This window comes from Rutilus rutilus, assembly GCF_951802725.1.
Source record: "Rutilus rutilus genome assembly, chromosome: 23".
Lineage (NCBI taxonomy): Eukaryota > Metazoa > Chordata > Actinopteri > Cypriniformes > Leuciscidae > Rutilus > Rutilus rutilus.
In genome coordinates, this window is record NC_140233.1 from 12679360 (window position 1) to 12700759 (window position 21400).

The 21400-nt window shown below is 37.9% G+C and overlaps 1 protein-coding gene across 3 annotated transcripts in view; it reads left to right on the forward strand.

Moving 5' to 3' along the window:
• Positions 1-21400, forward strand: part of tead1a (TEA domain family member 1a) — a 39253-nt gene that overhangs the window by 6589 nt on the left and 11264 nt on the right. For 2 of the 3 annotated variants that reach the window (XM_084397432.1, XM_084397431.1), the window contains 3 exons: positions 5637-5891; positions 19687-19751; positions 20206-20268. In XM_084397432.1, coding sequence (XP_084253558.1) covers positions 5690-5891; positions 19687-19751; positions 20206-20268 — 330 coding nt within the window. In that variant the 5' untranslated portion in view covers positions 5637-5689. Of the gene's footprint in view, positions 1-4787; positions 4904-5636; positions 5892-19686; positions 19752-20205; positions 20269-21400 lie in introns of those variants that run through there. The other variant, XM_084397433.1, reaches the window with a different exon arrangement.

Consider the following 21400-nt stretch of genomic DNA (forward strand, 5'->3'; position numbering starts at 1 on the left):
ATAGCCGCGGGGAAAGCAATAACAACGGTGCTTACATACCGCCGCCCCTTAGGAGTCCATGCAGTGCAATTCACAGACATGTTTTTTTTTCCGCTTGGATATTAGCAGGTTTGTATGACCTCCGAAACTGCATTGAATAAAGTCATAACCTGGGGAGCGAGCGAGCAAAGCTCAGGTGAATGAAGCCTTGGACATGCGGGTTCAGTACATATTTAGATGAGTAAAATGTAATCTCAAGGATGGCTTATGTGTTTTGTAAGACCCCCGCTTTAGTCATCAGCGTGACAAATAATTAATTTGAAGTACATGCCAAGTTATAGAGCACAATGCGCTCAAGATGTATTACAAGGCTGTGAATTTTTTTTCTGATTTAAGATGCTTCTTTGCACATGTTTCTGAATAGGATCAACAGCCCATTTCTTAAGGACCCTTCACATTTCTTGCATCTTCAAGACGTCTTCCTCCTATAATGCTTTTTTGGAGTCTAAGGCAAGGGTTTCTTTGAGGAAGGATTCTCTGGCGTGGTTCCTTCGCAGAAATAAAAGGACACGGTTTCATCTAAGCAAATACTACTCTGACAATCAGAGTACAAGATGTGCTGGCCGCTATACAACACATGCCATTGAAATGCAAAAGCCTCTCTCTCTCTCTCAGAGAAAGACTGAAAGAAGGGATTTTTAGGTCATCCTTAATTGAATTTCCTGGCTGATGACAGAGTAATATAGAGACTAATAGCATTGTGCGTGCATCTCGTGTCACCGCTAGAAATGCACTGGAGGAAGGCTCTTTGCGATCACTTACAGATACTGGATATATGAAAACCCTTAAACCGCTTAATAACTTAATAAGCCTTCTCCGTTATGAAGCTCCTGTTATGTAAGTGGAATCGGTTTATGAGGGTTAATGTAACCATTCTTTTTGATTAAATGAATGGAGCATCTAGTGGCGTTACAACTATGTATTTTGTTTTATTGTAATCGGATCGGTTTTGTTCTCTATAGTCTTTTTGATACTCTTCAAGTTACTGATATGAACATTAATTGACATAATTAACAAATATTTGATGTTGTGCTTATGTGACGTGCATATATCAGGAGTTTTTAGTGCCAATGACCCCCAAATATAAGAGTCAGCTATGTATTTTCATGTAAACTTTTCATGTAAATTTATTTATTTATTTAATTCATTATTATTATTGACACAACAGTGAAACAGTGGAAATAAAACAAAAAAACTAAATTATAACTATATAAATTATATGTATTTTTTTTATAATTTTATATATTTTTTATAATTTTTTATTTATGTTTGCTTACCACTGTTATATTGCATTTATATTTTCTTCTACACAAAGTGCTATACAAATACATTTGAATAAAATAGAAATTGTTTCACTTATCTAATATTGTGTAATAAAAATATAAATGCATGAAATTCAAAGAAATTGTATATATATATTATATTAAAAAAATTATATATATATGTGTGTTGTCACACATTTGCCATATTTTTTTCCTCTCTAGACCCCTTAAAAAAAAACAATAAAAAAAAACGAACTGTTCATACACAGTCCAGTTGTTAATTACCTTTAACTAATCACAGGGCAATTACAAACATATAACTCAAGGTACGGCTGTAATTCCAAGTAAACTGTTTCTTTAATACATTTAAACCATCCAAAGCAGCAAAGTGGAGGCGGGTGGAAGTGTAGCTGTTTTCCATCGGTCCGGCTGCCAGCTTCATCAATAGGGAGCCGCTAATGTGCAGACGAGAGCCGGGCGCTTCGATTACAGCTTAATTTGGTAATGAAGTGAGAGCGAGAGGCTCCTGCGAACACTTTAAAGAGCTCAGCGTGATGGTTTTGCATCGAATAAAGCCGATTCTGTGATCTACACTCATGTAATAGAGTTTTCTAGCATTACAACACAAATGGGACCCCACGCAAATACTGTCTGTACTCATATACATATCATTACATTTAATTACAACAAGCTGGCGCTTTAGTGATGTTCTCGCCCCGTGGACATGGACACACACAAGCGTACACATGTATACTGTTATATACCCTCGTCTCCATTGGCAGCGAGAGTAGACCAGAGGGAGTGAGACAGCTGCCCGGGGTGGATGTGTTCCTCCCGGTTTGTGTGGGATCGCACCCATGCCTCTCGTTTGGCCGGCTGAGGCTGCCTGGAGGGTGAAGTGTATTGTAAGTGTGACCACAGTACATTGTTGCATGACTAATCTCGGCCTTCCATCTGCCACCGAGGCCCTGCACAAGCACTGTGCTCTCCAACATCAAGCACTGCCATATTGCTGCAGTCACAACATCTTGGCTTTGACTGGCACTCTGCTTGTGCAGACGCGCCGGGTGGACTCACAGCCGGGAATTATGGGACGTTACGTGCGCACACATAACGAAACACAGAGGTTTTTCCTGACGTCCAAAGGCTGACGGCTTGTGCAAATGTCTTTGGTTTGACAGAACTTGAATGTAACGCATGTTATCATGCGTTTAGTTTAAAGGGATAGTCCACAAAAATCCAGCCATTGTTGTTCCAAACACGTATTACTTTCTTCTGCGAAACATTGAAGATATTTCGGGAAAAAATTACATTTTGGTCCCCATTGACATTTTTCAACATATTTTCTCGCGTTTTTCACAATCAAAAAACTCTTGTAGGTTTTGGATTGACGTGAGGGTGAGTAAATGATGACAGAATTTTCATTTTTGGGTGAACCGTCACTTTAAGATGTGTCGTTGAACTATTTTTAACTTGAAACGCCATCTTAAAAGTGTAACGTTGTTGATGGGATGTTCAAAAAAAACCTGTGCGACGCAAAAACTGTGACCAAAGGGCCATTTTAAGTGGATAAATTAAAAGAAATTTTGAGAATTCTAATTAAATTGTAACTCTAATGGCCGTTCACACCAAGTATGATAACAATAACGATAACTATATTAGTGTCCACATAAACGGATGATATTCTGGTTGAAAGTGCGTGCTACACTGTAAAAAGTGAACAGTTGGATCAACTTTATAAAATTACTTCAATTGGTAACACCTAAAGAAATTAAGTTTTCTCAACTTAAATTATCACGTTTTATCGTGAAAAACGTGATAATTTAAGTTGAGAAAACTTAATTTCTTTAGTTGACATCACTCATCCCTGATAGACCAGTAAAACAGGTTATTTATTTATTTAGTTTCTTTCTTCTTTACAGTTTCTCTTATACTGAGTTTCTCTCTCTTTTGAAGTGTGAAGTTTTGTAAATTACAGGGAGAATGTGTGGTGTGTTGAGAGCCGCCTCTCTCGCTCTCTCCGATTAAACCATCACACTCAGGCTCTCTTTAATCTACAAATGTCCAAACCACCAGCCTGCTTTTGTTGATGCTAATTCAAAACTCATGTAGAATCTCTCAGATTTCCAAGTTATTACCGTAAAAGTAATTATAGCATGTACTTCTGGTTCGATCGGCTGGTAATGCACAAGATCAGGGAGTATATGAAACAAAACCTTCACATGCGATATATGCATAGAGCTCGTTCAGCTCAACAAAGACACTAAGTAGAAACTCAGATGTAGTGTGCTGAATGTACAAATACAGTATTCGGTAAGTGTTTCCATGATGTGCCAGAAGTGGAAAACTACAGATTGCAGTGTAATTGTGGGCCAAGCCAAAAGTGCACACATGACTGTGCTGGAAGTGATTACAGTTGAGTTCATCTCCAAGTCAGGAAGATGATGTTTAAGAGCCCAAGCATTTAGCAGTTTGCAGCATGCACACATTTTATCACTCTCTTTCAGCAGTACGAGTGAATTTCTTTCTTTTTTTCTTTTTTTTTTGCAATGCCAGCATTTAGTACACAAACACACACAAAACAGTCAGTTACAACTGCAGTCACACACTTGTACACACCCATTTAGCTATCCAAATGGGGACAGACAATAGATGACAGTTCATTACTCTTATGTAAAGTTAAATATAATCACTACTACTTACTACTTTTAATGCCAAATTAAAAGTTTTACTTTTTTAGTAAAATACTTTTCATTTATTTATAATATTTTATCCTGCTTTAAAGTAGTACACTTATTTTGATGTGAGAAGTACTTGATTATAATTTTATGTCAAAAAAGCACTTATTGATTTAATGCATTTAATACATGAATACATTTTCATTCAATTGCAAATAACAAGCAATTAATAGACCGAAAACATTATTCAGCTCGCACTGAAGTATATATTTTTAAAGTATATTATTTCTGTAATAAGTACTACTCTTTTTAAAAGTGTGCTGAAGTGTTCATTTTCACAAGGGTCCAACACTTTGTACACACACATTAACACATTGCAAAGTGCAGCCTGCTCATATTTGACAGGAAACACATGCTAGTGGTTCTACAATAGGCAGCACTGTTTTCACTGGGCATTTCCCCGGTTAGCGTAGCCGCTAAGCCAGCCATGACTTGAAAACACAAGTTTGTAGTTAGCAATCACTCTGTGTGATCTTTCAGTTGAGATTTGTATTGTTTTAACAACTCATGCTTTACCTCAAAGTTATAAAGTACACACACGTTTGATTTTGTTGTGCTCTTGACTGTTTGTGTGAGCAGTTGGCTGCACATGGGCATGTTTGTTTTTTTGGGGTTTTTTTGTCATTCCTTGATTTCTAGTGTAATTTTTATAATGAGATTGCAATTAGCCACAGAGCTTTTGCGCAAGCAGTTTCCTTTAACTTTAAACGTAATGTGTGGTGCTAATGCTAAACACAGTGACTCGGAGGAGTGTTGCATGTGATTTGGGATAATCACTCTCTCTTAAGCTACGGGATCAACATTTGTCATTCAGCAATCTTCTACCACAAAATGTAAAAGCTGTCCTGACATCATTGCCAGCTTGTAAGTGTTCCCTTCTAAGACAGCAGCTGTTTTGGTTTAGCCTAAGTGCCATTCCTAAATTGGCGTGGCTTATGTGTTTTCTCATTTCCTTTTCTTCATAGGTTTTCAATCATGTGTTGATCTTTAGCTTTTGGGTTGATGTATTTTTATGGATGATGAGAGAATGTTTTAATTGTATTTAATGTGGTCAGCATTCATTATTATTTTTTCATTTCCAAACCACAAATAGATTTACTGTGTGAAATTGTAAACAGGCCATTTTTAAAAACGCAGTGACATTGTTTAACATCGCAGTGGCATTCTCAATCCATAGAGCATCTGATTGGACAAAATCTTTGTAGTGCAGGATGAGTCATCAATATATTTGGTCTGTTTTTCCTGGAAGATAAATGCTGTTCATTTTAAATGTGTATATCTGCTAAAAGTAAATTTGTCTACATTTTTACAATTAGCAAATGTATCCAAAGTAACATTAACCGACATAATGAATGAACTCAATTGCCATGGTTTTGAACTGCATAATGTTAGCATTATGGTAAAACTATAGTAATCTTTGAAGTATTTTGGGATATCATAAGAAATACCATTGTAAATGAATATGGCAATCACATTTCCTTCATGTTTACCCCTGCTTGAATTGTTGTGTTGTCAGAGACTTAAAATACCTCTTGGCAGAACTCCTCAGGTTGAACAGACAAATCATTTGCTTTTTTTTTGTGGTTGGTCTTCCCAGGTCAGTGCACCTAAAGTTCCCCAGGCTCGGGCTCCGAGATCCCAGCCGTCGCCATGGATCCCAGCAGCTGGAGTGGCAGTGAAAGTGCCGGGGAGGATATCGAGAGGATGAGCGACTCGGCCGACAAGCCCATGGACAACGACGCAGAGGGTGTGTGGAGCCCTGACATTGAGCAGAGCTTCCAGGAGGCCCTGGCCATCTACCCACCCTGCGGCCGACGGAAAATCATCCTGTCCGATGAGGGGAAAATGTATGGTGAGTCAAAAAAGCTTGGTTTGATTGCTAGGTCAGAACTCGAGATTGAATCTTGAGTTCACATGAACCAGTCCACCGTTTCTAAGTGTGGATTGAACCAACCAAATGAGCCCAAATGTGACGTCAAATTGACTTTCAGTCGCTTGAAATGCTCTAGTGTGAATACACCTTTAAGATGTTGAGGTTATACATCTTAACACAATTTACAATCAGCCCTTTTTCTCAATCTCAGTATTTTGACTTGCTATGTGGAGTTATGACTGCCGTTGGGGGTTGTTTTGACTGCTTGTAATCGTGTGTTGTTTGTTGAGGTTGGCTCGTCAGAAAGTTCTCAGGGAAGTTGTTAGTTGTTTGTCCTCAGGGTGAGATGATGAGGTCCGTTGGGCCTCTGAAACTGGAAAACGGAACTCCAGCGGGCCAGGCGGTGGAGCGGGTTGGCTGTCCGGGGTTCTGTTTGTAAAGTCAGCGTGAACCATTAGTTAGGAGCAGATGGTCGTGCGGCTGACACCAGCTGCGCTCCCAATCCCCCCCACCTCATTCCCCAAAGCCACCCCCTCCTCCAACGCCTCCCTCAAACTCTCGGCTGGGGTGATGTCATGGAAAGAGGGAATACTGCTTTTCTTTTCTCGTAGGATATTAAACATGCTCTTGGCCTTGTCCACAGTGAAGCCTCCTCACTCTGCTTGGACTTGTATCCAGCTGTCTTTATTAGGAACAACTCGGAAACCAAACAGTTGTTAAATCTGGATGCATGATGGAAAAGGTGGACAAGTTTATAAATCATAAAGCCGCTGTTTTTTTTTTTTACTGAAAGTTTATTTTTCCGTGGTAGAATAGCAGTGCACATGGTTGCTGCCCCCATGGGGATGCAGTTTTGAGTCCAACTTGCAAATTCTTGCCTTTTCCCAATTTCCTATCCTTTTAAAACATTTACATGTATGCAATTGGCGCACACTTATTTCCAAAGCGGCTTTGGATTCAGGGTGTTTAAGTCATGCATTAATTCCTTGGGAATCTAACCCATGACCTTGATTTTGCGAATTGCATGCTCTGCTTTTTGAAACTTGTCCTGTGAAATCTTGGTAACACTTTACTTTAAGGTTTATAATTTTTAACATTACCATATTTTCTGACAAAAAGAGTTTCACCAGGTCAAATATTGTAATTTTTTAGTTAATGCATTAGGTAATCTAGCTTCATGTGAATTTCTATGTATACTAAAACATTTTTAACTTGTCAAGTTGTGAAAACTGTATTATGAGTGAACATGAAGAATAGCCTAGATTAATAAATGCTGTAAAAAGTGTTAGTGTTTTAACTAATGTTGACAAATTGAACTTTAATAGAAAAGTTGTGCTGTTACATGGATTGAGGTCTCTCAATAGACACCTGTTTGTTCCCATGGCCACAGTGGTTTTTTCCTTCAGGCATTTCCTTCTAAATAAATTGGCTGGTGTTCGTGGGTTTTTTTTTCTTGAATCACTGAGGCAAACCTGTCACCTCCTACGCTGGTGTCCGTGTAACATTCCTTAGCCTTGTGCTTTACGTCACCTTCGTTATTTCATCGTCCATAACAACTGCTTGAGATTTATTTTATGTGCGTACCCATCACAGACCTATACAAGTCAAGATCCTAGTCCCCAGTCCTGCCGCTCTCAGGTCTGCAAGCGCCGTGTGGTTAATTAGCAGCCATCCCTATAGCAACCGCCTTTCACTTCAAAACAATATAGGTTTTTTTCCTTGTGTCGTGGCTCAGCTTATCTCACTGTTTACCTGAGGGGGCTCTTTACAGCATCACGGAAGCAGTCGAGCCAAAGAATCAGAGTTTTTGCTTTAGATGGTCCGTAATGCTGTGGCGGCTGCCGCGTGGTTTAACAGGTGAACCAAGCACTTCTTTTTTCCCCATAATCCTTTCCCTTCCCCTCACAGACGTCCTTTTTGACTGTTGTTGCATGATTTTTTCCCCCCAACATTGTAAAATTAGTGTGCCCTCTCTGTCGCCTTTGATATTATAAACCATTCGGCTCTGCTTTGCTAGTAGGCTTATTTTAGGCAGAGAAAACATGCCATAAGTAGATTTGACAGTCCCCCGCTGGGTTCAATGAAGGAAAGATCTAATCTCAGTGGTTTCACTTCTAAGGGGATATACTGTGAGGACTTAACATAATCTCAGCCAATTAATATTTCTCAAGTGATTTATATTCCGACATCCATATCCACCTATACTTGAGAAATGTATTGTAGCTTTTTTAAGCACAATTGACATGCCTGGCCATTCTGTGATCAAATATTTTCGTATATTGACCTCTAAACAGTATAATTGACGTCCCATAGCTGTGGTAATTTCATGCCAATTGTTTTTTTCTTCTCACAAAGTAAACTTATTCTAACTTAAATGAACATTTTGTTTATTTTATTTAGTTTAGTTTACTTTAGTTTAGCACCAACACTGTGCATCATTATTGATTTGCTTCCGTATGCCTGTTTTCATTTTGAAAATGTAATTAAGTATTTACTCGTGTGCAATGCATAGCTAAAGTATTTCCTGTCATTTGTTATACCAACATTTAGCACATTTAGCAGATGTTTTTATGAATTTTATGATTGAGAATATATGTAAATCTGCTTTAATGTGTTTATCTGATGTTCGTAAATAAATATAAGTCCTAAAATACCTATTATTGCTATTCAGTCTTTGACGGGCATTTCAGTAGCGTATTTCGTTGGTTGTAAAATACCTTCAATTTACTTTAATTTAAAGGACATTTTGTGTGCAGCTCTATTCATGCAAACAGAGTCTGAAACATTATTAATTTTACCTTACAGCACCATGTCTTTCTGCATTTTATAATAGCAAATTGTGAGTGTAAAATAATGAATAGACTGGTGTACTCAGGCAGTGTTGGGCTTTGTGAACATAATGTGTGCCTCGGAGGATTGGAAATTGCAAAGCTGTGTCTTTAACAATAGGATAACAGACCAGACTGTGGTGCCAGTTTGGGCTACATTACTTTCCGCAGGGGAAACTAGTGGTTATGGGAGTTAGAGTCACTCTGTTCTGGCTAACTAGTGTGCTGTTGAATCTCTGCCAGCAGCAGAAGTACACAACAAGGCAAACCAAATGCACAAATCAAGCCTCCACTCTTTTCTTAAGATTTATTTTCAAAGATGAAAGACAAGCAGTGAACATACATTTTTATTTATTTATAGGAACTAACAGTGTCTCAATGGTCAGTTGTTGAGATTGGTGAAGTCCACTGGTTTTGCACATCATTGCTAATAGGGGGTAGTTAGTTCACCCCAAAATGCAATTCATACATAATTTACTCACCCTCAAGTCATCCTAGGTCTATATGTCTTTCTTCTTTCAGCCAAACACAATCAGATTTATGTTTAAAATATCCTGGATTTTCCAAGTTTTATAATGGGAGTGAATAGTACCCTAGATTTTGAAGCCCAAAAAAGCGCATCCATCCATCATAAAAGTAATCCATACGGCTCCAGGGGGTTCATAAAAGCCGTCTGAAGCGAAGCTATGCGTTTTTGTAAGAAAAAGATTCATATTTATAACTTTATAAACTGTAATCACTGGCTTCCGGTAACAGCTGTACGTTGAGTCTAGTTCTGAGGGAAGAGTGACCTCTGACCCGATGCATGACGTATTCACGAACACGGAAGCGCAGAGGATAGAGCAAAACAAAACACTGGTCACAAATTAGAAGTCAAAAACTAGTATTTTTAAAGAGAAATGTTGGAGGATTTTGATATAATAGAAGAGGAGCTTGAGTTTGTTGCCCAGCCCTATTTGTTTGAACCGCAAGAGGCGTCTACTCTCACTTAAGCTTACACTACTCTTACATCCTACATCATCCATCCATCCATCTTCTTCCGCTTATCCGAGGCCGGGTCGCGGGGGCAGCAGTCTAAGCAGGGATGCCCAGACTTCCCTCTCCCTAGACACTTCCTCCAGCTCTTCCGGGGGGACACGAGGCATCCCAGGCCAGCCGAGAGACATAGTCCCTCCAGCGTGTCCTAGGTCTTCCCCGGGGTCTCCTCTCGGTGGGACATGCCCGGAACACCTTCCCGGGAAGGCGTCCAGGAGGCATCCGGAAAAGATGCCCGAGCCACCTCAGCTGGCCCCTCTCGATGTGGAGGAGCAACGGCTGTACTCTGAGCTCCTCCCGAGTGACCGAGCTTCTCACCCTATCTCTAAGGAATTGCCCAGCCACCCTGCAGAGAAAGCTCATTTCGGCCGCCTGTATCTGGGATCTTGTCCTTTCGGTCATAACCCACTGCTCATGACCATAGGTGAGAGTAGGAACGTAGATTGACTGGTAAATCGAGAGCTTCACCTTGCGGCTCAGCTCCTTCACCACGACAGACCGGTACAGCGACCGCATTACTGCAGAAGCTGCACCGATCCGTCTGTCAATTTCCCGTTCCATCCTTCCCTCACTCGTGAACAAGACCCCAAAATACTTGAACTCCTCCACTTGAGGCAGGAACTCTCCACTAACCTGAAGCGGGCAAACCACCCTTTTCCGACTGAGAACCATGGCCTCGGATTTGGAGGTGCTGATTCTCATCCCAGCCGCTTCACACTCGGCTGCAAACCGTCCCAGTGCATGCTGAAGGTCCTGGTCTGATGGGGCCAGCACGACAACATCATCCGCAAAGAGCAGAGATGAAATCGTGTGGTCCCCAAACCTGACACCTCCGGCCCCTGGCTGTCAAAGGTCACTCATCCGCCAGAACTCTACTTGTATACGGCCGTTACTGGAAGCCAGTGATAATATTTTGTAATATAACTCCGATTGTGTTTGGCGGAAAGATGAAAGTCATATACATCTTGGATGGCTTGAGGGTGAGAAAATTATGGGGTCATTTTCATTTTTAGGTGAACTATCCCTTTAAGTCGATTAGAAAAGAGAGGAGTAAATTAAGGAACGAGAAATGTTGTGAGCCAGATTCAAACTCACCACAGCTCAACAGCTAGATGCGATCTCCTAGTGATTAAAAATCATTATTAAAATGATTCTAAAATGATAAAACGAGATGGGGTAATACACCCATAAGTGCTTACTCACTGTACTTACACAGCCGATTATGTTTTAAGTCCTTACAAAATCCCGCCACACCTCTACCTACGGGTATGTTTAAAGTCACACAGAAAGACTTCCTTACATAATGGTAAAGGTACAGGGAAGCTTGTCGATGCGAGATGTAGTGTGATGGAAAAGGAGGGATTCAGGTGGGAGAGGCAGTTGTGTTTGTAAAATCACATTGCTTTTGTGTTCAGAGTTGTATTGTGCTCCAGAGGAGGTCCCTCGATGTGGGCCGCTTTAAAAAAAGTCTTTACTTTTCAAGGTCTACCAAAGAACTATGTATATTCCCACTCTAAACCTGCACTTTGCTTCTTTTGTGTTGCATAAAATGGGGCCAAGGAGTAATTTTGCTCGTTTTCTTTCCCAGAGGTACAGAGTTTAATCATGTTTCTCAAGGGATGGTGTGTGAATTTGAAAAAGGGGCTTCGTGCAAGGTGGGACTGACGCCCGGAAGACCGTATGGACACAAGAAATGAGTCCTGTGTGAACCGCATTAATGTTCTCATTTGGCTTTGATAGGTGTGAGAGGCCTGGATGTTACCTCACCGAGAGCCAGTTAGGAGACAGGTCACAGCATGCTTCAGCCTCACACCTCTTAACTGTTTGAGACGGATGAGTGATTGAAACAGACACCGATATCATGTTACAGAGAGTCCTTGAGCCGTATAGTGCATGTTATTTTAGTTTGGTGGCAGCTGTAAAGAAGCTTGTGTTCCTCATTAGTGTATGAAATTCAAAAGGTTCTCAAGCGTGAACGATTTTTGAAAATATTTTCACGTATTTGTCTGTGTTGTCAGTTAAGACAAGGAAAACCATACACTTTTTCAAACCTATAAAACATGAATATCACCTCACATCGTGCGGTTTATTGAGGAGTGGTGTGCTATTCCCTTTCTGAGCGATCAAATGTACAGTTTTTGTTTTTCTGCTGTTGTAGGCTGTAAAGACCTTTGAAATAACTGAAATCATTTGGCGAAGTGATATGGAACGATATCAAGACCTGCCTAGAACTACTTTAGCCGTGCGTTTCCCTGAAAATAATTGTACACCTTAGAACGTTCATCAACCAACCAGATTCAAGCATTAAATGTATATTCATAGTATAGTTTGATTAGTATTAAAGGTCCTGTTCTTCGTGATCCCATTTTTCAAACTTTAGTTAGTGTGTAATGTTGCTGTTAGAGCATAAATAATACCTGTAAAATTATAAAGCTCAAAGTTCAATGCCAAGCGAGATCTTTTATTTAACAGAAGTCCCCTTTCAAAGCCTACAGCGAACTGCCGGTTTGGACTACATCCCTCTACTTCCTGCTTTAATGATGTCACTAGAACAGTTTTTTGACTAACCTCCGCCCACAGGAATACACAAAAAAAGGGGGCGTGGTCTTGTTGCGCTCCCACGGAGAAGAGGAAGAGTTGCGTTTGTAGAGTGTGTTTGTCGCCATGTCGTCGAAACGTTGTTATTTTCATCCCGGAGTCAAATCACCTTCGGCCTTCCCAGGGACGTTTACAATAACACTGAGCGCATGCATCTCCACGTTATGGTAAGAGGCGGGACCTTTCCGGGCAACGTGCGCTAAGCTGCTGTCGAATCACAACACAGGAACCGCTGGCACAATCAGAACTCGTTACGTATTTCTGAAGGAGGGACTTCATAGAACAAGGAAGTCATCAGCCCGTTTTTTAGGACAGTGAAAACAGCGGTATACAGATAAGTAAATTGTGTGAAAAATACTGTGTTTTTTTACACGCGAAATATGAACACATGTTATATTGCACACTGTAAACACAATCAAAGCTTCAAAAACACAGGAAAAACGGGACCTTTAATATTGATTATTAAAAATATTGAGTATTTAGGAAAATATATAATAATAATAACTATAAAAAAAAAATATATATATATACTATTGTAAATTTCTCTGTACAATAAAAAAATATAATAAAATAATGTGAAATAAAATTTAGCTGCATTTACTTCAAACCGAGCCACTCTGAGACACTAAAAACACTATCATGTTATCACTATCACACCTCGCATGTAAATAAACACAGTGCAGCGTTTCACTGTGAAACACGCAGCATATATCGTCGTGATTTTATTTGATTCCTGGTTTTATTTTGGTTAATCATGCAGCCCTATTTGTTTTGTTCATTGGCAGTTACTGTAAAACAGCAGCATGTACAGCTTCATGTCAACTCCAAAAGGTTTTGTGATGTTGCTGCAAATACCGAAGTGCTCATTAAAAAGAGTATAATTGAAACTTATTGTGTTATTCGTGTTAAAATACATAAATTATACACCGATAAATACATTTAATAAAAGTTTCTCTTCAAGGTCATTTGGTTGGCAATTGGCATATTTACCCTGGCAGACAGACAAACTTCATTTTTAGCTCTCCTTTCATAAAGTTTGCAGACAGTGATTTATGAAATGATGGAGAAAGAGTTGAGATAAAGTGTGAGTGAGCGAGAGGTCATTTGGGGTTGTTTGGATTTTTCATGTGTGATTTCCAGCAGGCTGGTGTGATGTTTCCAGCCAGCGCACCATGTTACACACACACACACACACACACACACACACACAGGAAGCATGCTTAATTGCTCCCATTAAAGAAAACAGCTCCAAACCGACTCCTTCCACTGTGCTTCCAGTTTGGCTTCGCTATCGCAGGCGGAGAAGCTTTCAGCGTTCTAGAGCTCTCTCAGTACCAGACTGTTGTTGTACGTGTACACACTTTCAGGGCTTTTAACATCAAACATACTGCAGTGAGCGGTTTACTGTGACTCCAGACTAGCAGAGGCAGTAGAAACGGTTCCTTCATTTCTGTGCTTCCTTCTGTTTGACCGTGAAATGCATTCAGAATCCATTTTACATTTAGAACGTGTAGTGAAACAACATTTAAAAAGAATAAATTCAAGGCAGGACTGGATTTTAGGCTATATATATTTATATATTTTTAGCGCATTGTTGAGAGTTTATCGAGTACAAATTTGGTCCATCTGATCATGTCCATGACTTTCCTATCAGATTTGGTTTCACTAAATAATCATAGCAGATTTGGCGGGATGAGGGGTGTGTGTGTATGGGGGGTTGGGGGGGGGTTGGGGTTGTGTCCACTGGAAAAGAAAAGACTGTCCGTCACGGTCTCTTGCCATCTGGCCTTGAATTTCCTCTCAGACCCTCCCTCTGAAAATGATTTGCGGACAGAGGGGTGTCATCGTGTTACGGGCTCTACCCGTCACAGAGGACAGCTGGCTAACTCTAATCAGATGGTAGCAGGCATGTGTGTGCACATAAGCGTGTGTATGTGTGTGTGTGAATGGCTTTATCTGGCAGGGGGAAAGCTGGCCGCACCCCTCGGTCCTGCTCTCAGGGAAACACCTGCATTGAGCCTGTAGATCATATCAGTCTAAGCTGACTGACTCCCAGAGAGGGGATTGTTCAGACCACCATCTGCTTTTGGAGGCTGACCTTTCCTTGTATCCATATGGCATTTTGTCGTTCCTCACCATGCGTGCTTGTGCGCTAAATGAGCAGGTAGATCATTAGTCTGTTAGTGTGATTGGGCCATGTGGAGTGTCAATCAAGTTAGAATACCTTGATTTATCACAGTCAAACTTGATCGAACTTGTTCTGATTGGCAGATTTTAGTTAAGTTATTTTCAACCTTAGTAGTTGAGTAAAGTTGCAGACATTGAAGTTGTTCTCTGAATTTAAATGTCCGAGGTGTTTTTTTGAGATAGAAATGATCAAATAAAACAATATTTTGGAATATTATGATGCTTGTTAACTGATCCGTCACATACTTTTGTTTTCAATTTTATTTAAATATATAATTGTAATTAAAAAAATATAAACTAAACCATATTTACTTATACATTATATTTATAATTAAATATTAAATAATTATTATAATAATATATTTATATTATACATATTTATATTATTATAATTATTTGTATAACATAAATTTAAATATATTGTATAAATGTATTATTATTATTATCTTTCACAAAACTCAACTTGAACTTATATTGTGTGTGTGTGTGTGTGTGTGTATAAATTTTTTTTATTGTATTTTATTTTAAGTTTTATATTTGTATATTTTTTATAAAAGAACAATTGAAGATAAATAAAAGAAAACTGACAAAATGACAAAAATACATAATTCTTATATAACATAACATACATTAGAAATACTTTTCAAAATGTCATGCAAAATTAATTAATTTATGCTTTTATTTATTTCAAGTCTGTTTTTGTGATTTAAATATTTTTTAAATGACAAATATCACATTATAATATTATTATTAAGTCTATCATTCGATTCTGTTTTTTTATTACTGTTACTTAAGGTAATGTAAATCAACAGGTGAGTTGTTGATCTCTGTAATGCACATGGAAATCGGCCATGAATATTGCAGTCTCAGTTTAGACTCGTCATTCCTTAGTCATGGACCTCCTACAGAAAAGTCTTTGTATTGTTAGTTTAGGCCATTGTGATTGTAATGGCAGCGAGTCCTCAGAGTCATCCATCAGGCCTGGCAGTGCAGCGGAGCCATTGTCCCAAAGATTTGGGGTTACTACCTAGCCCGTCACCGCCACACCCACGGGCCAACACCCCAATACTTGTGGGTCATTAGAAACGGTCAAAGATTTGCGAGGAGAACCAAATTCTTTTATCCAATCTCACCACTTTTCTGAGAGTTGACAAGATGATAGCAAAATGATCAAATTGAGTGTGTGTGAGAGAGAGAGAGAGAGAGAGAGAGAGAGAGAGAGAGAGAGAGAGAGAGAGAGAGAGAGAGAGAGAGAGAGAATGTGAGCCACGCGTCAGGCCCGCTCTCAGCTTCTGACATCACCCTTTCTCTTCAGTGACCCATGACATCACTTGCAGAACGGAGGCTTGAGTTTGTGTTATCTGAAATCAGAAGAAAGAACAATTTGGCTCAGCATTAAGCTAAAAGTAGGTCATGCTAGCAAAGCGCTAAAGTGATTTTACTGTATTATCACAACCTTGTAGGGATAATAACTACATTTAAATGACGAATCATCATTCACTCACCCTCATGACTTTACAAACCAACTTTTTTCCCCCTGCAGGACACAAAAGAGCTTCAAGTTCTCTGAAGTATATAAGTGTAAGTAACATACAGTTATACAGGTTTGGAATGAGAGTGAGTAAATGATTGCACCTGTTGCTTTCCTGAAAAGTGAAAAGTCCTGAGAAAAGCAGGCAGGTTTGGATATCACAGCATGTATCATAGCCTTTCATTAGGTTTGGTGGAAGAGACGGATGGGAGAGTAAGCTGTCAGTGCACAATGATTGACGAGCCACATTTTTGGCGCCATGTTTCCCCTTAGAGGGAACGCTGAGGTTAACTCTGCGTCAATGTGAGGTCCATTTATCAGCTCGCTTTTAATTGCAAACAGCGGGTGTTCCTCTTTACTTGCTGATCGAGCTGATATTGTAATTTAATGACCTTTAACCCTCCACATCCTCAATGGTTTTTGTGATGTGACGTCCACCAGCATTACTCCAATACTTTTGTAACACTGTTAGAAAGGAATGCACCCCGACCCCCTCACTGGGTTTTGCAGCTAAGTTTAGTCCATCTGTTCAGCTATAAGTGTTTCTCAGTCTTGTTTGCTTTTAACATTTTTGTAATCACTCACTTTTAAGGCTCAGTGTCGAGTAAGTCATCACCAAACCTGAATGAATAAAAAAAAAAAAAAAAAAAAAAACACACACTTCACTTAGTGTTGCCTGACATTGCTGAGTCATCAGAAGATTCAGATGTCCTGTTATTGGTGGATCATCAGCCATATATAAATATAATTTATAATTTAATTATGTATAATTCATATAATAGTGATTTTATTAATAATAAAACATAAGTAATATATTGAATTAAAAAAGGTCTACATAAGTACTTATATTTATATAATTAATTCAATATTAATATATTAGTAATATATAATGTATGTAATATATATATAAATAAAAATGTCTGAATGTGTGTATATATATATATATATGTTATTTATTATAATTTATATATTATAATTATATGTAATTATAAATATAATATATAATTAATATTAATATATATTAATATAATATTCATATAATCTTTTTTATATGTGTATATATATATATAAATATATAAACATTTAGTAAAATATAGTTATATACTATATAATTATATATTTATATAATATTATATTTACATATTTCTGTTCTTTTTTATTATGTTGTCACTGTAGTTTTTCAATTGCTAACAAGCATCGGTCAATGCTGACGCCACATTTGCAAAACTCTTCACACATTCAGCGAAACAGAAACCAAACCAAACTTTGAATCATTTTTCATTGCTTTTACATAAAAAAAGCATTCAATGGCCACAAAATCCATGAACACTTTTGTCATTCATACTTCACCATTTGCAAAACACTATATATTTGCAGTACATTTTTTGAATGCTAACACAATGCTTTAAAAAACGATAAAAACACATTCAAATCAGAAGGCAAATTCTGAATTTCTGCAGGAATTATATTGAAATAAAATTAGTGGCAAAAAAAATTAAATAATAATTATTACAAAAACAACTAGTTGCAATTTCATTGAAAGCCAACCCAGGTGCCCTATTTTTAGTCTATTACAGTAGTAATTTTAAGATTTTAAGTAAGATTTTGTTTGGGGATATGGATCAGGGAAGACACATTGGTGTGGAGAGAAGAGTGGCTGAGAGAGGGAGGACTAGAACTCTCACATTGTCCATCCATCCATATATTCCATACATTTTCCAAAGCGCTTGTCCTATGTAGGGTTGTGGAGAGGTTGGAGCCTTTTCCAGTATCTCGGGACGGAGGCAGGAAAATACCTTAAGACAGACGGCCGGCCCATCACACACACACACACACACACACACACACACATGTGTGTTTACCTTCGGGCAAACTTACAGTCTCCAGTTAACCTGTCCTGTATGTCTTTGGATTGTGGGGTCAACCCAGAGGAAACCAACGCCAACACAGAGAGAACATGCAAACTCCACACGGAAATTCCTCCTGACACAGCTCCAATACTGCACACACACGTCATTATACTAGACATTTTGTTGATGTTTTGTTGTTTAATGCTTGTTAGCAATTAAAAAAAATTCATTCAGTATTTAGTCAACTGATAGTGTTTATCTTATCTCTCGTTGAGAGTGAACCAGTCTCTTTGACCAGTTTATGCTTTGGTTTGTCTACTAAACTCCACGGGGGAGACTCTCAAAACTCAACATTCGTCGACAGGCTCTCTTTCTCCGTCCCTGTAAGTCCCCTTTCTCTCTGGAGGTTGTTTTGCAGGTTTGCCAAGTCCAGCTGAGCATGTTTTCAAGTGACTGAAAAGAATGAATTATGCAGCAGTAAGCATGCTTACAGCTGGCCGTTTGGAGATTCTTTGATCTGAGAGTCGGAGTGTGCATGAATGCCCGCATTGTGAGTGTGCAGAGTGTGTGTGTGTGTGTGTGTGTGTGTGTGTGTGTGTGTGTGTACACGAATGTTTGTGTTTGGAAGAATAGGGAGGCCCAGGTCTGGGTTAGAAGAGATTACACTGCAAGCACATTGGGTAAAGGCTAGCTGGAGAAAATACCCTGACTGACAGTCAGATATTGTCCTTAAAGGAATAGTTTGCCCAAAAAATGAAACTATTTACTCACGTTAATGTCATTCCAAACCCAAATGACATCTGTCTTCCGCGAAACACAGAAGGAGATGTTTTGAAGAAGGTTCACGTGGCTCTTTTCCGTACAGTGAAACATCAAAGAAATGCTGGGTTGTTTCAACCCATGTTTGGGTCAAATATAGACTAACCCAACCATTGGGTTTACATTTTTAATTTAAACCTTAAAACCAACAGTTGTGTTTGATATTTGACCCAACCTTGGGTTGAAACAACACAGCATTTCTTTTGTGTATATTGTGACCAGAGGCTGTCAGACTTCAAAAAGCACTAAAAGCTCTATTATTCACATTAGAAGCTTCCATAGCTCCTTATTTCAAGTCTTCTTTAATTCAATAAATTAGCATTTTATGAGGAATAAACAAGTTATGCACTGATAATCTTTGCTTTCACCATATAATTCAAATTGCATTTTAAATGTTAATTTAGTAACATACAATTAATTATTCACTTTTAATTTTATAATTTTTTACATTTTTTTAATTTTTTAAATGTTTAAAATGTAAAAAAAAAATTAAAAAAATTAAATTTTTTACATTTTTTATTTTTTAATTTTTTTTAAATTTTTTTAATTAATTATTTTTTTATTTTTTTAAATTTTATTTTATATGAATTACTGTGGGTTGGAACAATAACAATATATTGATTTGATTTGATTGATTTTTTTTTGGTCTATTGAATGATTTATTCGACTGCCACAATATTGTAAATTCAAAGACAATATTTAATAATTTTATATATGCCATTAATTGCGGTTTATTACATATAAAATAATAAATATGCAAAATTAAAATCTTGAATTGTTTGAAAGACAGTTTGTGTTGTGTAATTGTTCATGTATTCCCCTATATCTATGAATGAAGTCACTGAAATCATTTCTTTAAAATATAAATATTGACTGCATATAATTTTGTTGTCCATAAACGAGCATTTCTTTGTTTTCTCTTACAGGTCGTAACGAATTAATCGCCAGATACATCAAACTCAGAACGGGAAAAACACGGACGAGAAAGCAGGTTAGTGGAGCTGCTTCAAATTCTAAGCATGACATGAAATAAATAATGTTGGTTAACCGAGGCTGAACTACAGTTTATTTCCAGTAAATTCACAACAGTGACAGTGACAAGCCAGGCTTTGTTTACAGCTTCAACCAAACGTGGTCTCGCTGGCTTACTGCCTTCCTTAGTTACCGAAGCGTTGTTCAGCGAGCGGACACCTGTTGCTTTGTGCTCTGTTCACTGCAAATCTTTACAGTTTTACTGTAAAGTCAGTTTGACTTAAAAACGGAATTCTTAACTAATTAAACAGCTGATCGCATGCTTCTTTCGTTCCTGAACAAACTATGTGAAAGGTTGTATTAGATGTTCTGTTTGTAATTAAAGTACATGTTTTTTGTGGCTAATGGCAGGGAGCCTTTCATCTCCATGGTTACAAAATGCTCCTTTTGTGTGTGTGTGTGTGTGTGACCAGGTCTCCAGTCATATCCAGGTTCTTGCCCGGCGGAAATCCAGAGAATTTCACTCCAAGCTAAAGGTACATGCCTACATCTTGTGTTTGACACAGTGTGCGTGTGTATGTGTATTCTCTCAGGCCATATCCGTACTGAACAGCGTGTGTGTGTGTGTGTGTGTACGAGTGCCCTGCTGTTTGGCTGTCTGTAACCTAGATTTCCTGCTTGTGACTGCCCTGCTTAGTATGCAGTCAACTGGCTAACTTCTTTTCTTCCACATGTTTGTCCGTTTCCTTCCTGTCTCGCACAAAAGTGTGTTTGTTTTGGAAGAAACTGCATTTTGCCAGGCGTTGCATACACACTGAAAAATGCGTGATAATGTGTTATATACTTGGCTTGAGCAAAGTTGTTCAAGGACAAGCGCATGATTTGAAAAGCAGCATGAAACTCAAAGGCAGACCTTTAGATATTATGTATGCATGTGACAATATATGAGCAACTATCCAATCTAATCCAATTTCCAGACTTGTCTATGCAGTTTCAGGTCACTGGTATTGTTTAGCCTGATAACCTATGATGCTCAAATATTTGTTTTAAATCATATTATTAAATGGTTAAAAAATTATTTTTTATTATATTATTTCATAGATAATGACTTTTTTTGGACAGAAGTCTCTATTCTTACCAAAACAGCATTTGTTTGATCAAAAATACATATTTAATTATTTAATTCAAATCGTATTTTAAATAGTAATTTAGTGAAAAAAAAATATTTTTAAATAAACGATTTAATAAAATATGACTGTGGGTTATGACAGGCTAATGTTAAATTATTTGACAATACATATTTATAATTAATAAAATATTTAAAAAATTATATTATTAAATGATTCAAAAAATATATATATATTATGTAAAATTATGTATACAATTAGTTTTTAAATTTTTGGAAATAAGTCTCTTATGCTCACCAAGGTTGCATTTGATCAAGAATACAATAAAACTGTTAAATATTATTAACATATAAAATAACTGTTTCCTATATTATAAAATGTAATTTATTCCTGTGATGCAATACTGAATTTTCAGCATCATTACTCCAGTCTTCAGTGTCACATGATCCTTCAGAAATCATTCTGATAAGCTGATTTGCTGCTCAAGAAATATTTCTTAAATTATTAATGTTGAAAACAGTTGTGCTGCTTGATATTTTTG